The 21,291-nt window shown below is 42.5% G+C and overlaps 1 protein-coding gene across 2 annotated transcripts in view; it reads left to right on the top strand.

The window, feature by feature from the left end:
• KAT2B (lysine acetyltransferase 2B) overlaps positions 1-21,291 on the top strand; it is a 257,000-nt gene that overhangs the window by 116,379 nt on the left and 119,330 nt on the right. For both annotated transcript variants that reach the window (XM_069212065.1, XM_069212064.1), the window contains exon 4: positions 2,907-2,996. In XM_069212065.1, coding sequence (XP_069068166.1) covers positions 2,907-2,996 — 90 coding nt within the window. The remainder of the gene's footprint in view (positions 1-2,906; positions 2,997-21,291) is intronic.

Raw genomic sequence — 21,291 nt, 5'->3', positions numbered from 1 at the left:
TTGTCGGACGAGATAACTCTGTCACAACGGTGACGGATGACCCGTTCAGCCCAAATATATATCCCATAGGATATAATGTGATTTAGATTTCTGCGGACGGGATATCCATCACTGTTGCGATGGACTAACTTGTCCGCCAGATTCTAAATCAGGCTCAAAGTTCTTTAACAAACAAGTTAACTTAAGAAAACAAATGGAAAACATTTAGGGCCAGATGTAGGTAGCCTTTTGCGCCTCGCAAACGGCGAAAAACGCCGTTTGCGAGGCGCAAAAGGCCTCACGCGATGCAGAAACACATTTTGCAAGTCGGAACGACTCGCAAATAGGAAGGGGTGTGCCCTTCCTATTTGCGACCGCATCGAGATGTAGAGTTGATTTGTGACCGCGAAAGCGGTCGCAAATCAACTCGCAGTTACCATCCACTTGAAGTGGATGGTAACTCATTCGCAAACGGGAAGGGGTCCCCATGGGACCCCTTCCCCTTTGTGAATACAAACAAAAATATTTTTTCAGAGCAGGCAGTGGTCCTATGGACCACTGCCTACTCTGAAAAAAAACGAAACAAAAAGGTTTCAGTATTTTTTCTATTTGCAGCTCGTTTTCCTTTAAGGAAAACGGGCTGCAAAAAGAAAAAAAAAAACTGCTTTATTCAAAAGCAGTCACGGACATGGTGGTCTGCTGTCTCCAGCAGGCCACCATCCCCGTGAGTGCCTAGACTCGCTATGGGGTCGCAAACTGCGACCCACCTCAAATATTTATGAGGTGGGTCTTTGCGACCCCATAGCGAGTCGCAGAAGGTGTCTGAGACACCTTTCTGCATTCCCTTTTGCGAGTTGCAAATTGCGAGTCGCTGGGACTCGCAATTTTCAACTCGCAAAAGGGAACCTTCCTACATCTGGCCCTTAACTACTTGTGTGTAGTCTGCGTTTAGCGTCCTTTGGGTTTTTATGGCAGGATAAAAGCTTCTTGACTGGTGATAAATGGTTGGCACACCAGAGTCAGGGCAGTAGGCACTGTTGAATTTAAGGGTTGCAAAGTGAAATCCACTTTTGCACTTTACCCTTGAGCACTGGGGCTCACAAACAGTTTGCACTTTAACAATCCCTTTCCGCCCAGAGGGCTTTTTTTAAATACCCTTCTTAGGTCTGGCATGACGGCCCACCTGTCTGCCTTAAACACTGTCAGTATACATGGATTGAACTTTGGCTGCACCCACAAAAGTATACACTTCATCCTGATGCTGTTGGCTATTAATATATCATGCCACCGTCCTCATCATGCTTCCACTGGGACTGTTTTAAATCAGAAAAGCATGGACTTCATGACCAAACATCCTACACCAGCAAAGCATGATCGGATAAGGGCAACCCAAATTCTTCCCAGCACTCCTTCTAGATGGTTGTATGATGGAACAACGCATGTGTGGAACCACGCATGCCTGAACAACGCGGTCGGAACTACGACCGCGCTGTTACCACAAATGCCTTTACCCCTCATGCCTTAACAATGATTTTTTGTTGTAAAGGCATGCCCGGAATGTCATGCCCGGAATGTCATGCCCCCCGCCCTAAAAACACAACTACCCGACCCTCCCCCCTGCCCTAAAAACACTACCTGACCCCCACCCCTAAAAACAAAAGAACCCCAACACCCCCCACCCACCCTGAGCCCTTAAACTTTCCCTGATTCCCCCCCCACCCGCCCTAACATTAAAACTACTCCGACCCCCAATCACACCCCTAAATTTTTTTTTTTAAATACCCGACCCTTCACCCCGCCTCTAAAAACAAAACTACCTTGACCCACCCGGCCCCGAAAACAAAATCAAACTGACCCTACCCCTAAAAACAAAACTACCCTGACCCCCTTACCCCCGCAAACAAAATTACTCCATCCCCTGCCACCCTCCTAAAAAGAAAACTACCCCAATACCTCCCACCCACACTGAGCCCTAAAACCATCCTCGATTCCCCCCTTCTGCCCTAAAAACAGACCCCCACCCCAAAAATAAAACTATCCCCACCCCTAACAAAACTAGCCTGCCCCCCACCCCACCCCTAAAAACAAAACTACCCTGACCCCTAACCCTCCCCTAAACACAAAACTACCCCACCCCTGCCCTAAAAACCTAACTACCCCGTCCCCCCACCCCTGCCCTAAAAAAAAAAAAACTACCCGACTCTCCACCCCTAAAAGCAACTACCCCAATACCACCACCCACCCTGCGCATAAAAACCTACCCAACCCCACCCCCCAAAATAAAACTACACCGACCCCACCGTAAAAACCAAGTACCCTGACTGCCAGCCCCTAGAAACAAAATTTGCCCGACCCATCACCTCCGCCCATTTAAAAAATAAAATAAAAAAAGAACACAACCTCCCCCTACCCCTATAAGCACCCCCCCAACCCTGCCCCAGCCCCACTTACCTGACCGTATCCTCTCCCGATGCACTCTCCCTTTTTCTCTGCCTTAACCACGCATGTGCTTTGTTCAGCACATGCGTAGTTGAGGCAGAGAAAAAGGGAGTAGTTAACGCAAGGCTAGTTCCGCTTGTGTTAACAACGTAATCGTTGTTCCGGAGTCGTCGTTCAGGATGTTTCCCTTTCCAGATAGGCAATCAAAAAGGTTTGATGCTTTTTGAAAGAGAATATTTTCTTCTTACTAAAAAATTAAATTATGGAAATCCCCTTCCCATGAGAACTCAGAGCTGAAAAAAATCTAGTACCTTTAAAAAAATAAAAATTCCATCTTCGTCAGCTTACTGGTCTGTCACCGGAAGCTGTTTACATGTTGACTTAGTCTATATGTGGGATACGCAGATTGTCAAAGACTAATTTTGAATTCAATAAGCAAGTTAATTCTAAAACTGATGAAGTTTAAATATTTCCCTTTTCTTTCCCAGCTGTTGAGAAAGTGCATCTTACAGATGGGAAAGCCAGTGGTGGAGGGGTCCCTGGAAAGCCCCCCATTTGAGAAGCCGAGCATTGAACAGGTAAGAATGACCGGGTGTATCTTCTGCATGATTAAAAGGAAAAAGCACAAAGGGGTGTCATTGTGCATCCGATTTATGCATTTTTATGTAAGTATGCAAATAAATCTACACTATTTCCTACCATGCCTTCCAGCAATTATTCTTTCAACTCTTGTAAACATTCCCACATCTTGTATTTGTACCTATTTAATAATTTTATTTGGCTTCCTTATTTGAAGAGTAGAATTTTGTCTGTGTTGTATATTTATGGAGGGAGTTGTATCATATGGAGTATGTTTTAACCTGTAGTGCCCCAGTATGTTAGAATATTTACATTGAAGTGCTCGAGATATTTGGCATCTTTTTGCTGACTCAGCTGGTTTATTTTTGCTGTGATGAGTTAGCAATTACAATTGACTTTAAATCTCGGCCTTCAGCTGTTCTTTTTTAGGTTGAGCAGATTGCGCTGCTTTTCTCGACATGTTGGAATCTATTCTGTGGTCTTTAACCACGCCCATCACTTTCATTCATTCCTGGGCCTGCCTCTCAAAAATTCCTTAATGTTGCTGGTAAATGCTTTACGTTTGTCCCACCTTGAGGCTGTTTTGTTACCACCTTGGAGACAGACCCTGTTACATGGTTTATTGCACTATGGGAAAGGCAACTTAGTGTGGCGCACTATATTTTCTTTTGCCCCGCTGCTTCGCTCATGGCGGTATGTTGTTTCTTCAACTTCCTTGGATTCGGGTACCTTGTTGTTCCCTTGCAGTGTCTGTTTTTTTTTTTTTTCTTTTTTGCAGTTTTATGTAGCGTGAACTTGACACAAAGGTATTGGAGTGCTTTATTTATGTTTTTTCATTTTTATACAGCGCAAACTTGATACAAAGTTATTACAGCACTTTACATGAGCACCGGTTACATTACACAAGAATACATTCATTTTTGGTAGGAAGGGGAGATTAAGTGATTTGTCCAGAATCACAGTATGTTGGGCCGAGGCTCGAACCGTGTTCCCTAGCTCCGAAGTAGGAAGCTCTGGCCCTTGTCCCACATCCTCTCCCATAGGGTTCTTTGCCTGGTGCGTGTTGGGGCACTCTGGCAGTACCTCGTTTTTTTTATATAGCGTTTGGTAATACAGGTTATGCCATTTCATAGTGCTGCTAAGCAGGTGCCATTATTAACAAAATCACTATAATTCATTTGCATCAACCTTGCAGAGATGAAGAGATGAAAAAGCTATGTCAGGATTGTAATCTGTGACATTCTTGTTCTGTCAAGACCTCTGCAGTGGGTGCATTAACCAACTGATTTCACTAGGCGACAGCACAGCTATTGATAAGCTGTGGAGGGTCACCCACCAAGCACATAGGTTAGTTCTAGGCAAGAAGATGGCGAAAGGTGTTGTCTCCAAAATGGTGGAAAAGGAGTCGTGACTATAGACCCAAGCACTTCATGGCCTCCAGCCTGATAGCAATAATCATCCAGCCTTTGGATGTAAATTTGGCCTCTTCAAATAGAGTTCAGTTAGCGCAAACTCGATACAAACGTATAACAGCGCTTTTCATGAGCACCGGTTACGTTACACAAGAACACATTCATTTTTGGTAGCAGGGGGAGATTAATTGATTTCCCCAGAATCACAGGATGTTGAGCCAGTGCTGAGACTCGAACTGTGTTCCCCAGGTCGGCAGGTCTGGCCCTTATGCCACATCCTCTCCCCTGGTGCCTGTTGGGGCAGTCTGGGAATAACTCTTTTTTTTAAACATACAGCTGGGTAGTACAGATTCTGGCGTTTCATAGCTCTGCAAAGCAGGTGCCATTCTTAACAAAGTCACTATAATTTATTTGCAGTTAAGCTTCCTCTTCTGTTATTCTCTTTGTATTCAGTCAGTGTTTTTAAAAGTTACGCTGGTATTGCCAATGTAGAGGAATAATTCCGTTAAAAGTTTAACACACAGAAATCTATGGCTACCCACTTTTCTTTGCTACTAACTCTTTTGACCCCCTCATTCTCCTGGTTAAATACCACAAAGGTGTCTCTTTTTGGCTTGTTTGGTGCTATAAAAGTTGAGGTAAGCACACTAGAAAGGGTTACATCTCTAGGATATCACAGCCAGTCTGTAGGAATGAGGCAAAAATACTCCCAGGACGGTGGCCTTGTTGTGTCCTCTCTCCTGCAGCGAGAGACCTGGGAGGGTTGCTGTGGCACCTGGCATACATCCACTACACTCCAAACTAAAACACATAGGTAAAACACATTGCCATTTACAACGCTGATAGCTCTAACTCTCACAAATGCGAGACCTATTGCATTGCAAATGCTTGTTTGCATACAGCGGTTGCTATTTCTTTTCAGATCCCGGTAAAATGGTCTCCATTCTTCATTCTGGTTATTCTGATATTGAGAAGACTTCTGTTGGATCCTAAAAGTTTTTATTCAGTATTATCCGACCCTGGCATTCATTCTAGCTTTTTAACTGGGCCCTAGCAGTGGTAGCAGTTCAACTCTTAACTTCAAAGAGTGCCTGTCATTCTTTCCAGGGGTATCTAAGTGATGAAAGCCTAGGGGTCTCAGCTCACTTTCTGCAAGTTGTTGCGCGTGCTCTTCGCAACCTGAAGTTTTTGCTAAGTGGACACTTCTTTCTATTTCAGCCCTCCCTGAGGTTAGCTTAAGGAGGCTGATTCTAGACACAAATGTTTCTCTTCTTTCTCTCAGGATGACCCTGACCCTCAATAGTGGAGTTTCCTGTATGAGGTCTATGGTACATGTTCTGTCTTGGTGATTGCAGGTAGGATTCCTAGGGCTTTTGTCTGATTGAGTACATATGGTTTCATTAACTGGAACCAGGAAGATGGTGATGCCAGGTAGTTAGATCATTCTTGGGTTCAGGATCCTAATTCCACTGAGCTACAAACCAGTCTACTGTTAGCTGGGTCCTGTCTTGCCTGGTACTGGACACAATTCTTCTTAATGACTTTGCTTCTAGGGCCCCCTCTAACCTCACTGTCACGGAGTACAGAAGAAGGGCCCCACTCGAATTCGTGTCCGCTGCACACTTGTCTTCTGTAGATCACCACTAATTTTGTAGGCCCTTAATTATTCTTATTAATGGTGTTTTTGCTTGTCAACAAGTGCAGGTGTGAAACCAACAGCGCGTCCTGTCATTAGCAATATTATATGCATTCTGCACCTTTTAGTGTAGGTCCTCATGTACTTGTAATTTTTGCCGTGCAAAGTGTTTTCGCTATAAAGCAGGGTGGGCTGATGGTGTCACATGCACACTTGCCAGCTATGGAAGGGGACAACAGTGTCTTCAGGAATGAAGGAAAGGTATAAGGGCCATGTATTAGGATTAAAATACCCCCTACCGTATGTGTAGGGGACATTGCAAGTCACCACAGGTTTGCATGACCTTACAAAGGTACTCACCCTGCGGCTTCTTGCCTCCGTATCATCATGGCAGCTTTCATTATCCTTGTAATGTACAGCTGGGGTACTTTTTGCCCAGCCTTCAGAGTGAGAAGGAAAACAAAACAAAAGAATCCAAAAGAAAGAGCCCATCCAGGGAAAAGGATGATGAGCTTGTGAATTGTAATGTGAGCCATAGTATCCAGTGGATCAAAGCTCGCGCTGTGTGATGGTTGTGAGCCACATTCCGGTGCACATGAGCGAACCTTTGGAGAAAGAGCTGAGCCAGGATTTGTGGATCTTGTGTCAAGCTTTCAGCTTGAATTAGATCACCTGGTTGGTCCAAGTCCAGGTGGTAGTGCATAGTAAAAGGGGCTTCATTGAGATCTTTGAGAATGGAAAGCATCCAATGCCTTGTAAAAGTACTTCTCTTGGTTTACGATGGGTTTTATGGCGCCTACATGAAGCCGCGGTTATTAGTGGCGCCTCACAAAACTGCCAAATGAAATGAAGGGGAAAAATGCTACCAGAGAGCACTTTGAGAGGCTGTAAACATATATTATAAATAACAGAATTAGATCTGCTGCTTTAAAGATGCCTTTAAATCACGATCTTTGAGGCACACCTCCAGAAACGCCTAATTTGCCTTGTAACTACTTGTTGCAGCAGACAGAGGTAATTCCCTGTTAAAACATATATAATTTTGAAGTTCCAATTAGGCACATTTCGAATTTAAAAAAAGGTATACACAGTATGCTTGAAAAAGTTTCGTAAATCATTTATCTCCGTTCGGAAATAATGTTGTGATAATCCCTCTCCCTCCCATCGCCCACCCCTCGTGCCATGGTTCCTTTACCCATCATTCCCTGTACGTGACTAAACTTGTACTTCATTTTTTGTCTCCCCATAGTGTCCATTTGTGTTGGCCACTGTGTCAAGGCCCACCCTCTCCTTGCCCCTGTTACTGGCCTACACCATATTAAACTTCTCCCAGGCCTGAACCTGTCATCGCCAATCCCTTGGATGCATTTCTGCCATGTCCTGCACCGATGCAGAATAGTCTGTCACACGTTCTGACTCTGCTTTAATTCCTTTTTATTCTAAAATGTAATTCACGTTGTTTATTTATAGATGTATTCCTGTGGGACCTAAATGTAATTTTTTTTATTAAATATTTCACATTCTGAATAGGTAGTTTTTTTGGTCTGACCTGAATATTGCTAGGCACATCTAATATAAAAATAATATGAAAAAACTATATATATTTATGTATATATATATATTTGTCCTTCCCATGGAGCAGCTTCTCTTTCACATGTTTCTAATAGGAGGAGTTGGATCCTTCCACTACTGACATTAGGGAACTACTTTTTGATTTGGTTATCAGTATGCCTGTGAAAAATTTAAATTATGCTGGCTTAATTCACGTAATTTTAGGAATTTCGTGTTCTTACACTATTATGCCTCTTAACAAAGTAACTCAACAATTATTTCGCACCTCTTGTTGCCAGCTCTCCAGGCTTAATGCATATTTTTATAATTTTTTCTCTCCCCCATCTGCTCATTCCCACTCACACAACTGCCCCTACACAGTCTCTAAAGGCTTCCTTCAAATTACTATCACCCAGTCCTTCCCTATTGGTCCTTTGCTCTCCTGTCCCCTCTTTACAACGCTCTTTAAAAAAAAAAAAACATTTTTTAAGGCTTCCTACGAGCCCTCTCCATACTTGGCTGTAGCGTCTCCCTGCACTGACCCCTGTTTTTTTCCCATTTGTTTATTTTTAGGCTTCCCACAAACCTACACTCCACTTATCCCCTCCCTGTACCACGTTTAAAAAAAAATATATAATAATAAAAAAAAAATAATATATATATATATTTATCAACAAAAAAGTAATCCACTGATACCGGCTACATCCACCAAGCAAGGCTGGTGCAACAAAACGGTAGTGGAACCCTTTATAAATGCTAAAAAAACGTTCTTTTTGCGCCTACATTAGGGGGCAAAAAAGAAAGAGTCACACCCAATATGTCCACTCCTCAAGCATAAAGCTTTATTTAAACAAAATGTTAAAGCATTTAAAAAAAAAAAAAAACAATGGCAACGCGTTTCAACACCAAAGTGTCTTCATCATGGCCAGATTGAAAAAACCTGCACTCTTACCAAACCACGCTTAAGTACACCTTGTTAATAAACATAAAAGAAATACTACTCCACATGGGATAATTACAAAGAGATTTTTTTCAAGATGGGGGCCACTCAATCAATACTAAAATATGTTTTAAATTTTAAATTGAACACCGGTGAGAATGAATACCAAATCACCCAATTCTTAACCAAATAATCATAATCTCCCAAACCAAACACAATTATCATAAACATATTCTTAAGAATTCCATAACAAAATAACAATTGCAGGGTAATGCAAAACCCATTAAAAAAATAATCCTCATAACACAAATATACATGATCAGAAAGGTAATAATGCACAAGTTTCTCAAAATTGCAGGTTATAATCAATGTAAGAGTGCCTAGAAAGAAAGAACAGCGAAATAAAGGTTACCACTAATTGGTATTCACATTTGTCCAACATGCACATAAAGCTCCTCATCCAGGCCCCCTGGTGTCTTGGACCCAAGAAGAAGAATATATTCCGATTCTCTAATCCTAAGGATCCTCTCCCTGTCTCCTCCACGTGGATTCCTCTTAACTCTATCAATCCCAAAATATACCAGACAGTCAGCGTCTCTATTATGTTGAGTTGGCCAATGTCTCGCCACAGGATATGAAGTATCACAATTCTTGGTGGCCCTGTAATGTTCCAAAATCCTCTTTTTAACAGGGCCAATAGTGCTGCCTACATACTGCAATCCACAAGGGCATTTTAATACATAGATACAGTAATCCGAGACACATGAAATGGCCTTGTTAATACTTTTAGTCTCACCAAATACTGTTTTGTATATTTTGACATTTCTGCTATTCCTACATGCCTTACACCTGCCACACTTATAAAAACCCTTCTGCAGGCTGAACCAACTGATGGTACTGTTCTCTTGTCGTCGTGGATAGCTGTGAACCAAAATATCTTGCAAGGATTTTGCCTTGCGATAGGTAAATTGAGGACAGGGAGATAGAGTTTTCCCAATAATGGGATCATTCTTCACCAGATGCCAATGTCTCATCACTATCCTCCTGACCATTGGACTAGCCATGTTATAAGTCGTGATCATCCTCATTTCAGAATTGGAATTTATTTTCTTTGTTGTCTTAACCAATAAAGCATCCCTCTTAAGATTAGTGACTATCTCGCAAGCCTTACGTAACACCTTTTCGGGGTAAACCCTGGCTCGTAATCTCCTCACCACCCTACTCTCTTCCTGCTTATATAATTCCAGGGTGCTACAATTCCTTCTAACCCTAAGCAATTCACAGTAAGGAATACTACTCTTCAAACTGGTAGGGTGATGACTGGCTGCGTGCAAAATACTATTCCCCGCTGTATCCTTCTGATATAACTGTGTCAGCAATTTATTATCACTAATTTCCACTAAAACATCCAAAAATTCCATTCTTGTTGAATGTATCTTCCGAGTGAATCTTAAATTGAGAGTATTGAAAGAAATGTGATCCAAAAATTCCTCCAAAGCCTGGCGAGGCCCCTCCCAGATCAAAAAAAGATCGTCAATGTATCGTGTCCACAAAGAAATGTACCTAGTCCACTTTTCATTCTTCTCCACCCAAACTTGTGTGGCCTCCCACCAACCTATGAAAATGCCAGCATAGCTAGGAGCAAAGCAACTTCCCATTGCGGTCCCGACCAGCTGACGATACCAGGTATCTTGAAATAGAAACAAATTGTTGTTTAGGCAAAAGTCCAACATGTCTAATAACATCATAGAATGATCATATTTACTAAGTGGTCTGTTGCGAAAAAAATATCTGCATGCTTGAATCCCCAAGTCATGCTGGATAGAGGTATATAAGGATACCACATCCAGAGTAACCAACAAAAAATGAGGTTCCCAGGGAATGCCCTCAACTTTAGAAATAAAGTCCATAGTACCCCTACAATAAAAAGGTAAGGCCAACACATAAGGTAAGAGTAAGAAATCTAAATAAATGGATGTGCGTTCCAACAAACTGCCATTAGCAGAAATTATAGGTCGACCAGGGGGTTGATAATAATTTTTATGGACTTTAGGTAACATGTAGAAACATGGTGCAATCGTTTTTTTAACCAAAAGAAACAAATATTCATCTGTATTAAGCAACCCCCTGCCTCTCCAATCAGATAGTTTAGTATACCGGTCAATCGAACAATTATGCTTAGACACAGTAGTTATCTCATAATCCCTTGAATTGTTGAGTTGCCTTTCTGCTTCTCTGCAATACTGATTAACATCCCAAAGAACCACATTGCCCCCTTTATCTGAGGGTTTTATCACAATATTACGATCATCAATTAAACTCTTCAAAGCTCTCCTCTGCTCAAACTTAAGATTCGACTCCCTGTCCCTCTGTTTAAGAGTTTGCCACATCTGAAACAAATCTCGAATTACAATTTCATGAAGGTATCGATAGAATCATGAGTGGTAGGTGGATTAAATCTAGATTTTAGCTTGAAATGCGTGAACTCGGGTCTACCTAATTCTATGCCCATAGACTCCAGAGATTCACATTCACTCATACCCGAAGTACCCATCTCGGCCAAACTAGCCAAAGCTAGAAGGCCATCTACATCACTCAACGTCAATTCAGGAGTTATAGGAGTAGTTGTGAGTGAAATCATATTTGAGTCTAAAACAACTGTCTTTTTTGCTTGCTGTAAAAATAATTTTCGAAGTTTCAGTTTACGCACAAAAAGGAATAAGTCAATTCTGGTCCGACAGAAATCAAAATCAGCCGTGGGGCAAAAAGATAAACCCAATTCCAAAAGAGAACATTCAGCCGGAGTTAATTGATGTTCAGAGAAATTGATAACTGTTGGGGAAACCTTCCCAGTCATTTCTTCTTGGTTTGCCTCATAAATCTGCCTCGTGTTGTCATGCCTCTGGCACTTCCAGCTACCCCTGCGTGTCCTTGTTCTTCTGCGCTGTTTTCTCCTCTTCCTCTTGGTGGCCGGCCCCGACCAGTTTGATTTCTTTGTAAAAAACGGTATTCTTCCAATGAAGTGAAAGGAACAGAATCTTTAGCAGATGCTGCCTGAGTATCATCATAATCCGACGAATAGTTGTCAGAACCAGATTCAGATGTAACCAATTCTTGTTGCCTCAGAGACCCAATCTGCTTATATTGCTTAATTGCTTCATCAAATCTGCGCCCGAAAGTCAGAATTCTCCCTTGGGCATAATCTTGCCTATCTCGTAGGAACTTGCGTTTCTTCCTCTGTTTAATCTCCTCTTCATATTTTTCCAACCTCTTGTCCATCGCAGACAAGAAGTTCTTTATAAGCTCTTGTTCTGGATGTTTGTCCAAAATTTCTTTCAATTTAGATAGTTCTGCAGTCACCTGTTCTAAATCCTGTGAAGCATATTTGACCAACAATTTCAGCATCGACTTGCAAGTCTCTGCCATTAATTTCGACCAATCCTCTAACAATTTGGGATTAGGGTTTTGATAAGTAGGGGTAATAATAATCCTCAAACCCCTTGGAACCCTACCCACTTCAAGATAATTCTCCAACGAAATTACTTCCCAACTCTTGCTGATTTCCTTTTTCATCAGTTTCTCATAGTACGTTCATTGTTGTTTAATTGTCCTGACTGTTGGTTCAGCCCCATCAGTTGACATCATCAAGCCACTTGTGGAAATATCACTACTTTCATCAAATAAATCCTTTGCAGCTTCCAAACGCTTCTGGCAAATGTTACTCATATTGAGAAACCAAAAATAAGGCGCTGACAAAAAATAAAAATAAAAGTAAAGATAAAAATAAAAAATATATAACAATGAGGAGTTAAAAGAACATATTTCACTACGACAAAAATAAAGTAATGACTCCTCTGCCGTTATTTGACACCAACAATCTATAGATGTCAAACTCAATATGCCAAGGAATGCGAAGCCAAAGAATCCCCAAACATCAAGAAAGTCATCAAAACGAGCAAAAAGAAGGAAAAAAAACACAGCCTTTAGTTATCCCTACAAACGAAGTAATAATGCTGAGAAAGGTCTTTCTTTCTAGGCGCTCTTACATTGATTATAACCTGCAATTTTGAGAAACTTGTGCATTATTACCTTTCTGATCATGTATATTTGTGTTATGAGGATTATTTTTTAAATGGGTTTTGCATTACCCCGCAATTGTTATTTTGTTATGGAATTCTTAAGAACATGTTTTTGATAATTGTGTTTTGTTTGGGAGATTATGATTATTTAGTTAAGAATTGGGTGATTTAGTATTAATTCTCACCGGTGTTCAATTTAAAATGTAAAACATATTTTAGTATTGATTGAGTGGCCCCCATCTTGAAAAAAATCTCTTGTAATTATCCCATGTGGAGTAGTATTTCTTTTATGTTTATTAACAAGGGGTATTTAAGTGTAGTTTGGTAAGAGTGCAGGTTTTTTCAATCTGGCCATGATGAAGACACTTTGGTGTTGAAACGCGTTGCCATTTTTTTTTTTTTTTAAATGCTTCAAAATTTTGTTTAAATAAAGCTTTATGCTTGAGGAGTAGACATATTGGGTGCGACTCTTTCTTTTTTGCCCCCTAATGTAGGGGCAAAAATAACTTTTTTAGCATATATATATATATATATTTTTTTTATGTAAATACTTTGGCAAGGGCCCAGCGGCTGCCAGTTGTTCCTGTTGCTGTTACTTCTTAGTGCCAGCACGTCTCCAGTGCGTGACGTCGCTTAGTAACGATTCCAACACGGAAGACGCGTTTTTCAGTATACGCGCTGAAGTGCTAGCTCCATTTTTGACGCGCTGAACACGGGAGCCGATATTAGCAGCATTGTTTTTACTTCGGATGGGCGTATATAAGCAGCTGGGTCCATCGCTTGAGTTAACTGAAGATGATATACAGGATTTCTGTTTCCCGTTTTTATCTCTATAACTAAGAACTACTATTGCCCTTCTCCAGTCCTGATGAGGCCCTAAATCAGTAGGCCGAAACGCGTTGACTTCTTTGTATTGCAAGTTTGTTGGGCTTGTCAAATAATGGATTATATTGTAAAGACTTGAGATGCACTACATCACGCTTGTGTGAAAGAAATGCACAACACGTTGATAATTGATTGCACGAAAAAGCCCAGTTTCTTAGCAAATAGAAGTGGATCACATGTGGAGTTACAACAGTGACCACCATTCAAATACATAGGGCATTATCCTAAGAGGGTTTTTATATTGTTAAATCTTAGATGTGGTCTATTGTGTGTGTTTTGTGAAGTAATATTTTGTTTATAGTTATCGTTGTAATGTACATAAGTTTTATATTACCATAGATCCTTTTTGCTATTTGAAAAAAATTGTTTGAAATAAATTTGAGAAAGAAATAAACTCAGAAGTAACAGAATGTAGGACTGTTCTTACAACTTAGGTTTAAATTTGTCTCTACCTGCCATCTTTTTCTTTGTCGATGTTATATTTACCCTGGGCAGGGTAGAGTTATAGGGTTCCCCCTGGTTTTGTGCAGTTACTTCTTAGTGCAGCATGACAAGCATATTGTATTCTGTATTTCTGTATGTATTTTTTACCTTCTTGGAATGGTGAACTAAAATTTTCTTAAATTTGCCAAAGTGTTAGGCTGCATTATGATGATTGCACACAGCTTGGCAGTCATCTTGGAATTTGTTATCTTTATTAGAAAAATCATTCCAAGGTGGCTGCCCCTGTATACACATGCTTTGTATTGTACCGCTGGGCATCTTGGAGTGATTTGTCTCAAAGGAAAACCATTCAAAGGTGGCTGCTCGAAAGTGCTTGCGTTATGATGCAGAGGCGGGCATTTTTAATTTTTCATTTCTTTTTGCCAGTGTCAATGGAGAAACTAGCACAGGTAAAGCCATAAGCTCTGGGTCCACATATTAAACCTGCTGTGCATTGCTTGTTCCTTTTTTGCCATCATTTTGTGTTTACACTCTGCTGTTAGGATACAGTAGTTCAACGCCAGTAGTACCTTTTCGTAACACCAATAAGAAGATTTTCCTTGGATGTGTGTTCACAAAAAAAGGAGCACTATATTCTAAGAGCACACATCTGCTAGTTTAGTGTTCTGTAGAAACGTGATGCAATGGTAAATGCGTTTAAATGTATTTTTATTGCAAGCATATGGCTACTACATTTAGCAAGCATGTGTTTTTTTTCTTTTTCTTTTAGTGGCATAGTTTTGCAATAAAAAAATCCCACCAGCTTGTCCAGACCAGATCTACCTGTTGGAAATTGTTGGTCAGATCAAGATTCCTTAGGTCTCCTCTTTTTTGTCTTTTCTTTTCTTCTTTGGATTGAAAAGCATTTTTCTTTGATTTTTCAAATGAGAGGTTTTTTCATTTCAGCTTTTGTACTAATGTAAGAGTTGTATTTTTCTTGACACACTATTCAGCAGATTATTGAGGTCCACCTGCACAAGAGAACAACTGATGATTTTTTGTGGTCAGTCTATCCTTCTCTTAGCTAATATTAGGGCGAGTTCTCCAAATCTGCTTCCTACTCTTTTGTGTTCGGGACTAGTGAAGTTACCCAGCAGGCATATCTCTACCATGTTCTCCAGTGAGTGGTTCAGGGTTGCTTTAATTTTCGTCAGTGTTGGCTCCCAGTATCCCTGGATGTGTGTGCATCCCCAGGTCATGTGCAGGTAGTCCGCATCCGGTGCTGTACAGCCTCGGCACAGCCTTGGCTCACCACCCTAAATTGTTCTTAGTCTTTGTTGTGTCAGGTATATCGTGTGGGTGTGGTTGTAGTGTATGTATTTCATTCTGGTGATACGTGACACTTTTTTGAGGAAATGCAAATAGCCCCCCTCCTCCCCCCCCCCCCCCATTCTGTGTCTCAGAGATCCCGGCCCAAGTCTGCCGCCCAGCACCCCTGAGGGGCCACTAATGGTTTCCCGGCAGCCGTATCAAGTGCTTTGTAAAACTGGATGATCAAGTGGCTCCCGTCCCCATCTTCAGCAGCGATTGCAAGACCAGGTGCAGGGGTGTGGAATTTATTAAAATATCTACTTGTCCATGGGACAGGTTGCTTCACAAATCTACGTGTCCTGTAACAAAACAAAACAAAAAAAACACTTGTCCCTTTGATTATGCCAGGGCTCCTACTGTAGTAGGGTTTGAATACTAGCAATTCTGTTATTTTCAACATCTTTCTACAGATCTACATACTGGGGCTGGAGGTAGCAGTAATCAATAGTTCTAGGGTTGGAATGTCCTTTTGAGTTGGTGCAAAGCTTCTAACTTGCAAGGTTTAGGTGTTTTCACCGGCTGTACTCTAATCTTTTCCCATTCTGAGAAAGGTTGGAAATTTACTCCTGACAAGGGCAGAAGTAAAACTTCTTCCAGGGTTGGGAAATAAGTAGGCCTGGGTAAATTATAATTATGCTGGAGAAAGTGGAGTAATTTCAGTAATTACACATTACTCTTGTAATGCACAATTGTCAACATTACGTGATTATGCCAGCTTGCATAACTAAGAGTAATTTGGGGCAAAAATCCTACCGCAGGAGCACAGGAACGACTACGATCTAAGAGCGAGTGTCCCGCAGGCTACTGTTGTTTGTGTTAAGTAGCATTTACTCCTATTTTCATAGTGCAGAGTGCACACTGTGGCCCATTTTGCACTATGGGCCCTAGGATTCATTTTGCACTAAGAAAATAGCGCTAAATGCTGGATTACACTTCTAAAGTAATTACAAGTAATTTTGCTATAATGGTGAGTAATTACGATAGGGATAATTACACCAGTTACGCCAACTGCTAGAAAAAAAAGTGGTGGGGGGAAAGTGAACTTCTAAACGCTCAACAGATTTTCACATAAGCAAATCTACACATGCATATTTGCTGATGATAAAATCCAGTTCACAAATATTTCTAGCAGTACGATTTCATGGCCTACTTCTGTAAATCCTTGTGAATTAATGAAAGCCATAAATCTGCACTAAAGTAAGGAAATTCAATATGGGTGTCCTTTTGTGACCTTCTTTAAGAATGGGCCCCTAATTAGGTTTGGTGTTAACCAAGGCCTTTTGTTTTATTAAAATTCTATCTCTCGCTCCATCTTTCTACCGGCTGGCTTCACTGTGAGTGACAGCAATTTTGCTCAATCACAAGGAGCATATAGACATGCAGTTTTGTTCAGTGCTAGGGACTACTGAGGCAATGTGTGCTTTTGAGACCAAAAATATAATTGCTTCTTGCCAATGTTTTTTATAGTGATGAGGGACCAGCAGCTCCCACAACAATGACGTTTTACAAAAAACATGCCAAAACAAGGCACCCATTGACAAAACCAAAAGGTTGATTTTTCATTATGAATATTTTTTGGAAATACTAGCAGACATCAGCACATTTCACTAAACGGTGGTTCAAAGAAATGGTACCTATAATTTCACAGTAGTTTAGCAAAACTTATTTTCGAACTTGCTTTTTTTTTTGTGAACATTTTATTTGAAAGCAAAGAATCATCAATCTTGCTTTCAAGCTTCTGTAAATATTTGCATCTAGTCAGGGAACATTCTGGGAGCATTATGCATAGCCCTATATTGTTAAACTTTGCAAATGTGTTTACATGTTTGCATACTGGAACCACTGTCAGTTTAGTCCGAGTTTACAACCTATCCTTAGAGCGCTCACCCTAATAATGAAGACTTTGTATTACTGAACCATAAATACAAGTTCAAACAGCATTAAAATAGGGACACCAATATTACCTAAACTGTAGACAATGCCTTTCCCTTATCCATAATGTGGTACTGTAAACTGGCATCCAAAGGGTTTGTGCTGCAGGGTGTTGGGCCTACTTGTCCCAAGGACAAAATAAACATAAAAACCTGTTGTCCTTGACCTCAAACAATATGTCCTGGGCGTCGGGCTATAGGAATTCCACACCCCTGCTGGTGCGTTTGTGGGTCTGTGTCCCCAGAGATCCCTGAGTGAGCGCATAAGTGCCTTGTACATGAGGAATTGACCCGGCGGGAGAGTTGGCTGCTCATCAGATCCTGCAGCGGGATAAGCATGCCTATGTCATAGCAATCACTCATTGTCACTATCCCTGCCTCTGTCCAAGAGTCTAATTGGTTAGCCCTAAAGTATGTGAGTCGGGTTGCCATGTGGCAATCCCACCAGTGGTAGCTCGGAGGCGTAGGGTATTCCATCCCCGGTCCTTCAGCAGCTGCGGTGCCCAACTCAGTGCAATGGTCTGGAGTAGTGCTGGCCTTGGAATCCGCATCATGGGTCATTTGCTTGGGTTCTCTCCCAGTCTGGCCGAGCTCCGACAATCCCGTCCCATTTAACCAACATGTGAACCACTAGAATTGCGGCGCAAGGTGATGGAGCTCAAAGCCTGGGACCCCAGGCTGTCCGTCTAGGGGCGCTGTGTCGTGAGAGATACATGCTGTTGACCCCCATCCCAGATCAGCTCTCTCAGAAGGGAGACCAGCTGCCCAAACCACGACACAGGGACCCACAGTGGAAGAGTCGCAAAGAAATAGAGCAGTCTAGGGAGCATGATCGTTTTAGAAAGTGAAATATGTTGCTAATCAGGAGTCTCGGGATCTCCAAAACCAGACATAGGATTTCTGAGAGTACGTTGCTTTACCTAGGTTACCCTTTTGTAAGTTGGAGTTGTCGTGATAGACCTGGATACCGAGATATTTAAATGTGTGTGGCGACCAAAGTATACAGGTGGGCAACCAGTCGGCCGCTGGGTCTCGTTAGATACCAGAAACATGCATGTCTTGGGACAGTTGACCCGGAGGCCGAGGCTAGAGAAGGACCCATATTCCTCAAGAAGTTGTAGGACAATGCTGAGGTTCTCTTCCCCCATTCTGCAGATAAATCAGCATGTCAACAGCGTAGAGGGACATTATATGCTCTTCTCCTTCAACTGTGATGCCACTCCCCTGGAGTCTCATCCTGACATACTCTGCCTGCGGCTCTAGAGCCTGCGCAACAAGCAGGAGGGAGAGTGGGCACTGCTGCTGGTCCTTTGGAATATGTCATAGCAGTCGGAAATGGTGGGGCCAGTTTTCACCCGAGTCATAGGCCTCGTGCACACTAGCCCTACCCACGCAGTCCAGCCCCATACACAGCATGACAACCTCCAGGAAGCCCCAACGCACGGTGTTGAAGGCCTTCTCTAGGTCCACCGAAGTTAATACAGCCTATGGGTGGTCCGACCAGTCCCTATTTTGGACTTAGTTATACAGTCGTCTAAGATTGAGAGAGGTGTTACGTGCCGAGATAAACCCGCTCTGGTCAGGGTGTATCAGTTCAGGCATATGTGGTTTCAAGCGCCAGGATAGGGCCCTGCTCAGCACCTTAAAGTCACTATTGAACATCGAGAGTGGTCGGTAATCGGTTGTGCTGGCCTCCTGGTCTGAGGTCTTGGCAAGGGCACCGCCTGGGATTCCCTTGTCGAGTCTGAGGGACTCCCCAATTCCTTTGCCTCCTTAAAGAGGGCCTCCAGGTGTGGGGCCAGTATCTCAGTAGAGGCTAAATAAAACTCAAAGGGGAAGCCGTCAGGCCCCAGTGACCTGCTTGTGGCCATCCCCTTATCTGCGGCTCTAACCTCCGGGGCCATAATCGGTTCAGTCAGCCCTGCAGCCTTTGCTTCCGGAAGCTTCTCAGAGTCACCCAGTCCAGGAGTACACCTGGGTCTCCCCGCAGGCCCAGTCCCTGCAACCCTTATAGTGTCATGTAGTAATCTTGGAACGTTGTAATAATGTCAGGAGTAGAGAAGATTATTATCCCATCTTGTGATTTCACACGTATAATGGGGAAGCCCCTACCTTCTGGTCAGACCAGTCATGACATCAACCGTCCTGGTTTACCCTCCTCTTCAAGGACATGAGCCATGTATTCTCTTTAATCGTGACACTGAAGGCATTCCATTGTCATATTGTATTGTTCCCAAGCTTCGAGAGCTTTAGTGAGAGCTTCTAAATCTATGCCTGGTGTGTTGTCCAGGCGATTTAATGTGGTGTCCAGCTGGGAAGGCTTGTGAATAAGCTCCTGGCGGATCCCCACCTTTTGGCTCAGGCAGTGTCCTTGGACGACTGCCTTTAAGGCTTCCCCCTGCACAATTTCGCCTGAGGCTGTACCAGAATTGTCCTAAAAGTAGTGGACTATCTGGTCGGGCAACATGTCCCAGAATGGCGCATCCGCTAGAGTTGCCATATGGAGATGCCATGTTGGTACTGCGGGGCGCTCTTCCACCGGTTGTAGGGTCAGCTGTAATCTGACAACATTCTGCCCAGGTATTCTGTGTGTTTAGCATATCGACAAAGTCCCCTGGAGCAAATGTTACCTATCCTGTTGTGCATCTTGTATATGCAGAGTAGTAGTAGAAGTAGTCCCTGTTCTGGGTGTGTTGTGTGCGCCAGACATCCTCTTTGTCCCAGTGCGTCATCCCTTCCCTTCCCCCATGCCCTCCGCTGTCTTACGGTCTGTGCCCCGGGCAATGGTGGGATTGAGCGGTCCATCATAGTGTCCAGGACACAATTAAAGCCGCCCGCTAGGAGCAGGACTCCCTTCCGACAACTGGCTCGATGGTGTCGCAAGAGAGGTCAGGAAAGTGATGTGGTCCTGATTTGGAGCATATATGCCCCCCGGTACTACCGATGTACCGCACAGCCTTCCCTCCCCCAGGACTTATGGGAGGGGACGTTGTTGTTGTACTCAAATCCTCTGCAGTTATTGCTTCCTGGACCGTTGATTCTATGTGAGGGACCCGGTAAACAGCAGCTTTCTTCTCTTACGTACACTCTTCAGCAGATCAACACAACGCGATCTTCATTAGACCTTTAACTGTATCCTTGTTTCAGGTTTGGGCCCCATTATGAGCCCATAAATTGGCTGCCTGGTGTATTAGGAACGAAAAGCTTGGGAGGAAACTACATGTAAAAGCTGTAGGTTAGACTTGAAGATCTAGACACATGAAGTAGAAAGGGCTGCCTGTCATGTCCGGGTTGAACTATGGGTGTAAGAAATATAGGTTCAGTTCACTGACCACTCATATTGTCCATGAAGACCTTGTACGATAAATGTTCACTGCTTACTATGTAATTATGTATTGTACATGGTTATAGTAAAATAAGTGAATTTACCTGCTGCATACAGAGTTCAACCGCCCTGGACAACCAGAACTGATGCACCGGAGCACATTGTAAAAAGTGTTGTGCCCTTGGAGTTCTTTGTGGCCCACCCGCTTACAGAATAAGGGCAGGCGAGACTGACCAAACCATCAAGTACTCATAGGTGTCTGAGTCGCACTTACTAGTTACAGATTTAGTCCACCTAATCAAGTTATTAATTCTCTTTAGAACTTGCCCTGCTACCTTTAATCTTTCTTTGATTAAGTGACTTGGGTATTTTGAGGAAGCTTAGAGCGCAGCCGAAGTTCACTGCAGAGGAATGAGGAAGGAGCCCTAAATAAGGAATAAAATGTAAAAAAATAAAATAAAAAAATGAAAAATAATACCATGTCCTAAGCATTGAACAGCTGCAAGTTAGCCAGTCAAATACTAGGCCAAAGAAGTGCTCCAGGGGTGGGAAAAAATAATAGCTAGCAAAGCCACCCAATCAAGAGCAGGGAACTGAGATAGACAAGAAAGCATTCATGAGATAGGGGCTGGCCCAAAAGCCACTCTGTATAATATTGAATGCAATGCTGTCAGAGACCTCCGGTTAGAGATCTGTAGCTTTCTGCAGCATGACTGCAAAAAACAATTTCATCTGTTAAAC

This window comes from Pleurodeles waltl, chromosome 10, assembly GCF_031143425.1.
Source record: "Pleurodeles waltl isolate 20211129_DDA chromosome 10, aPleWal1.hap1.20221129, whole genome shotgun sequence".
NCBI classification, from domain to species: Eukaryota; Metazoa; Chordata; class Amphibia; order Caudata; family Salamandridae; genus Pleurodeles; species Pleurodeles waltl.
Note: the sequence above shows the minus strand (reverse complement) of the source record. Positions and strands in the feature narration are given on the sequence as shown.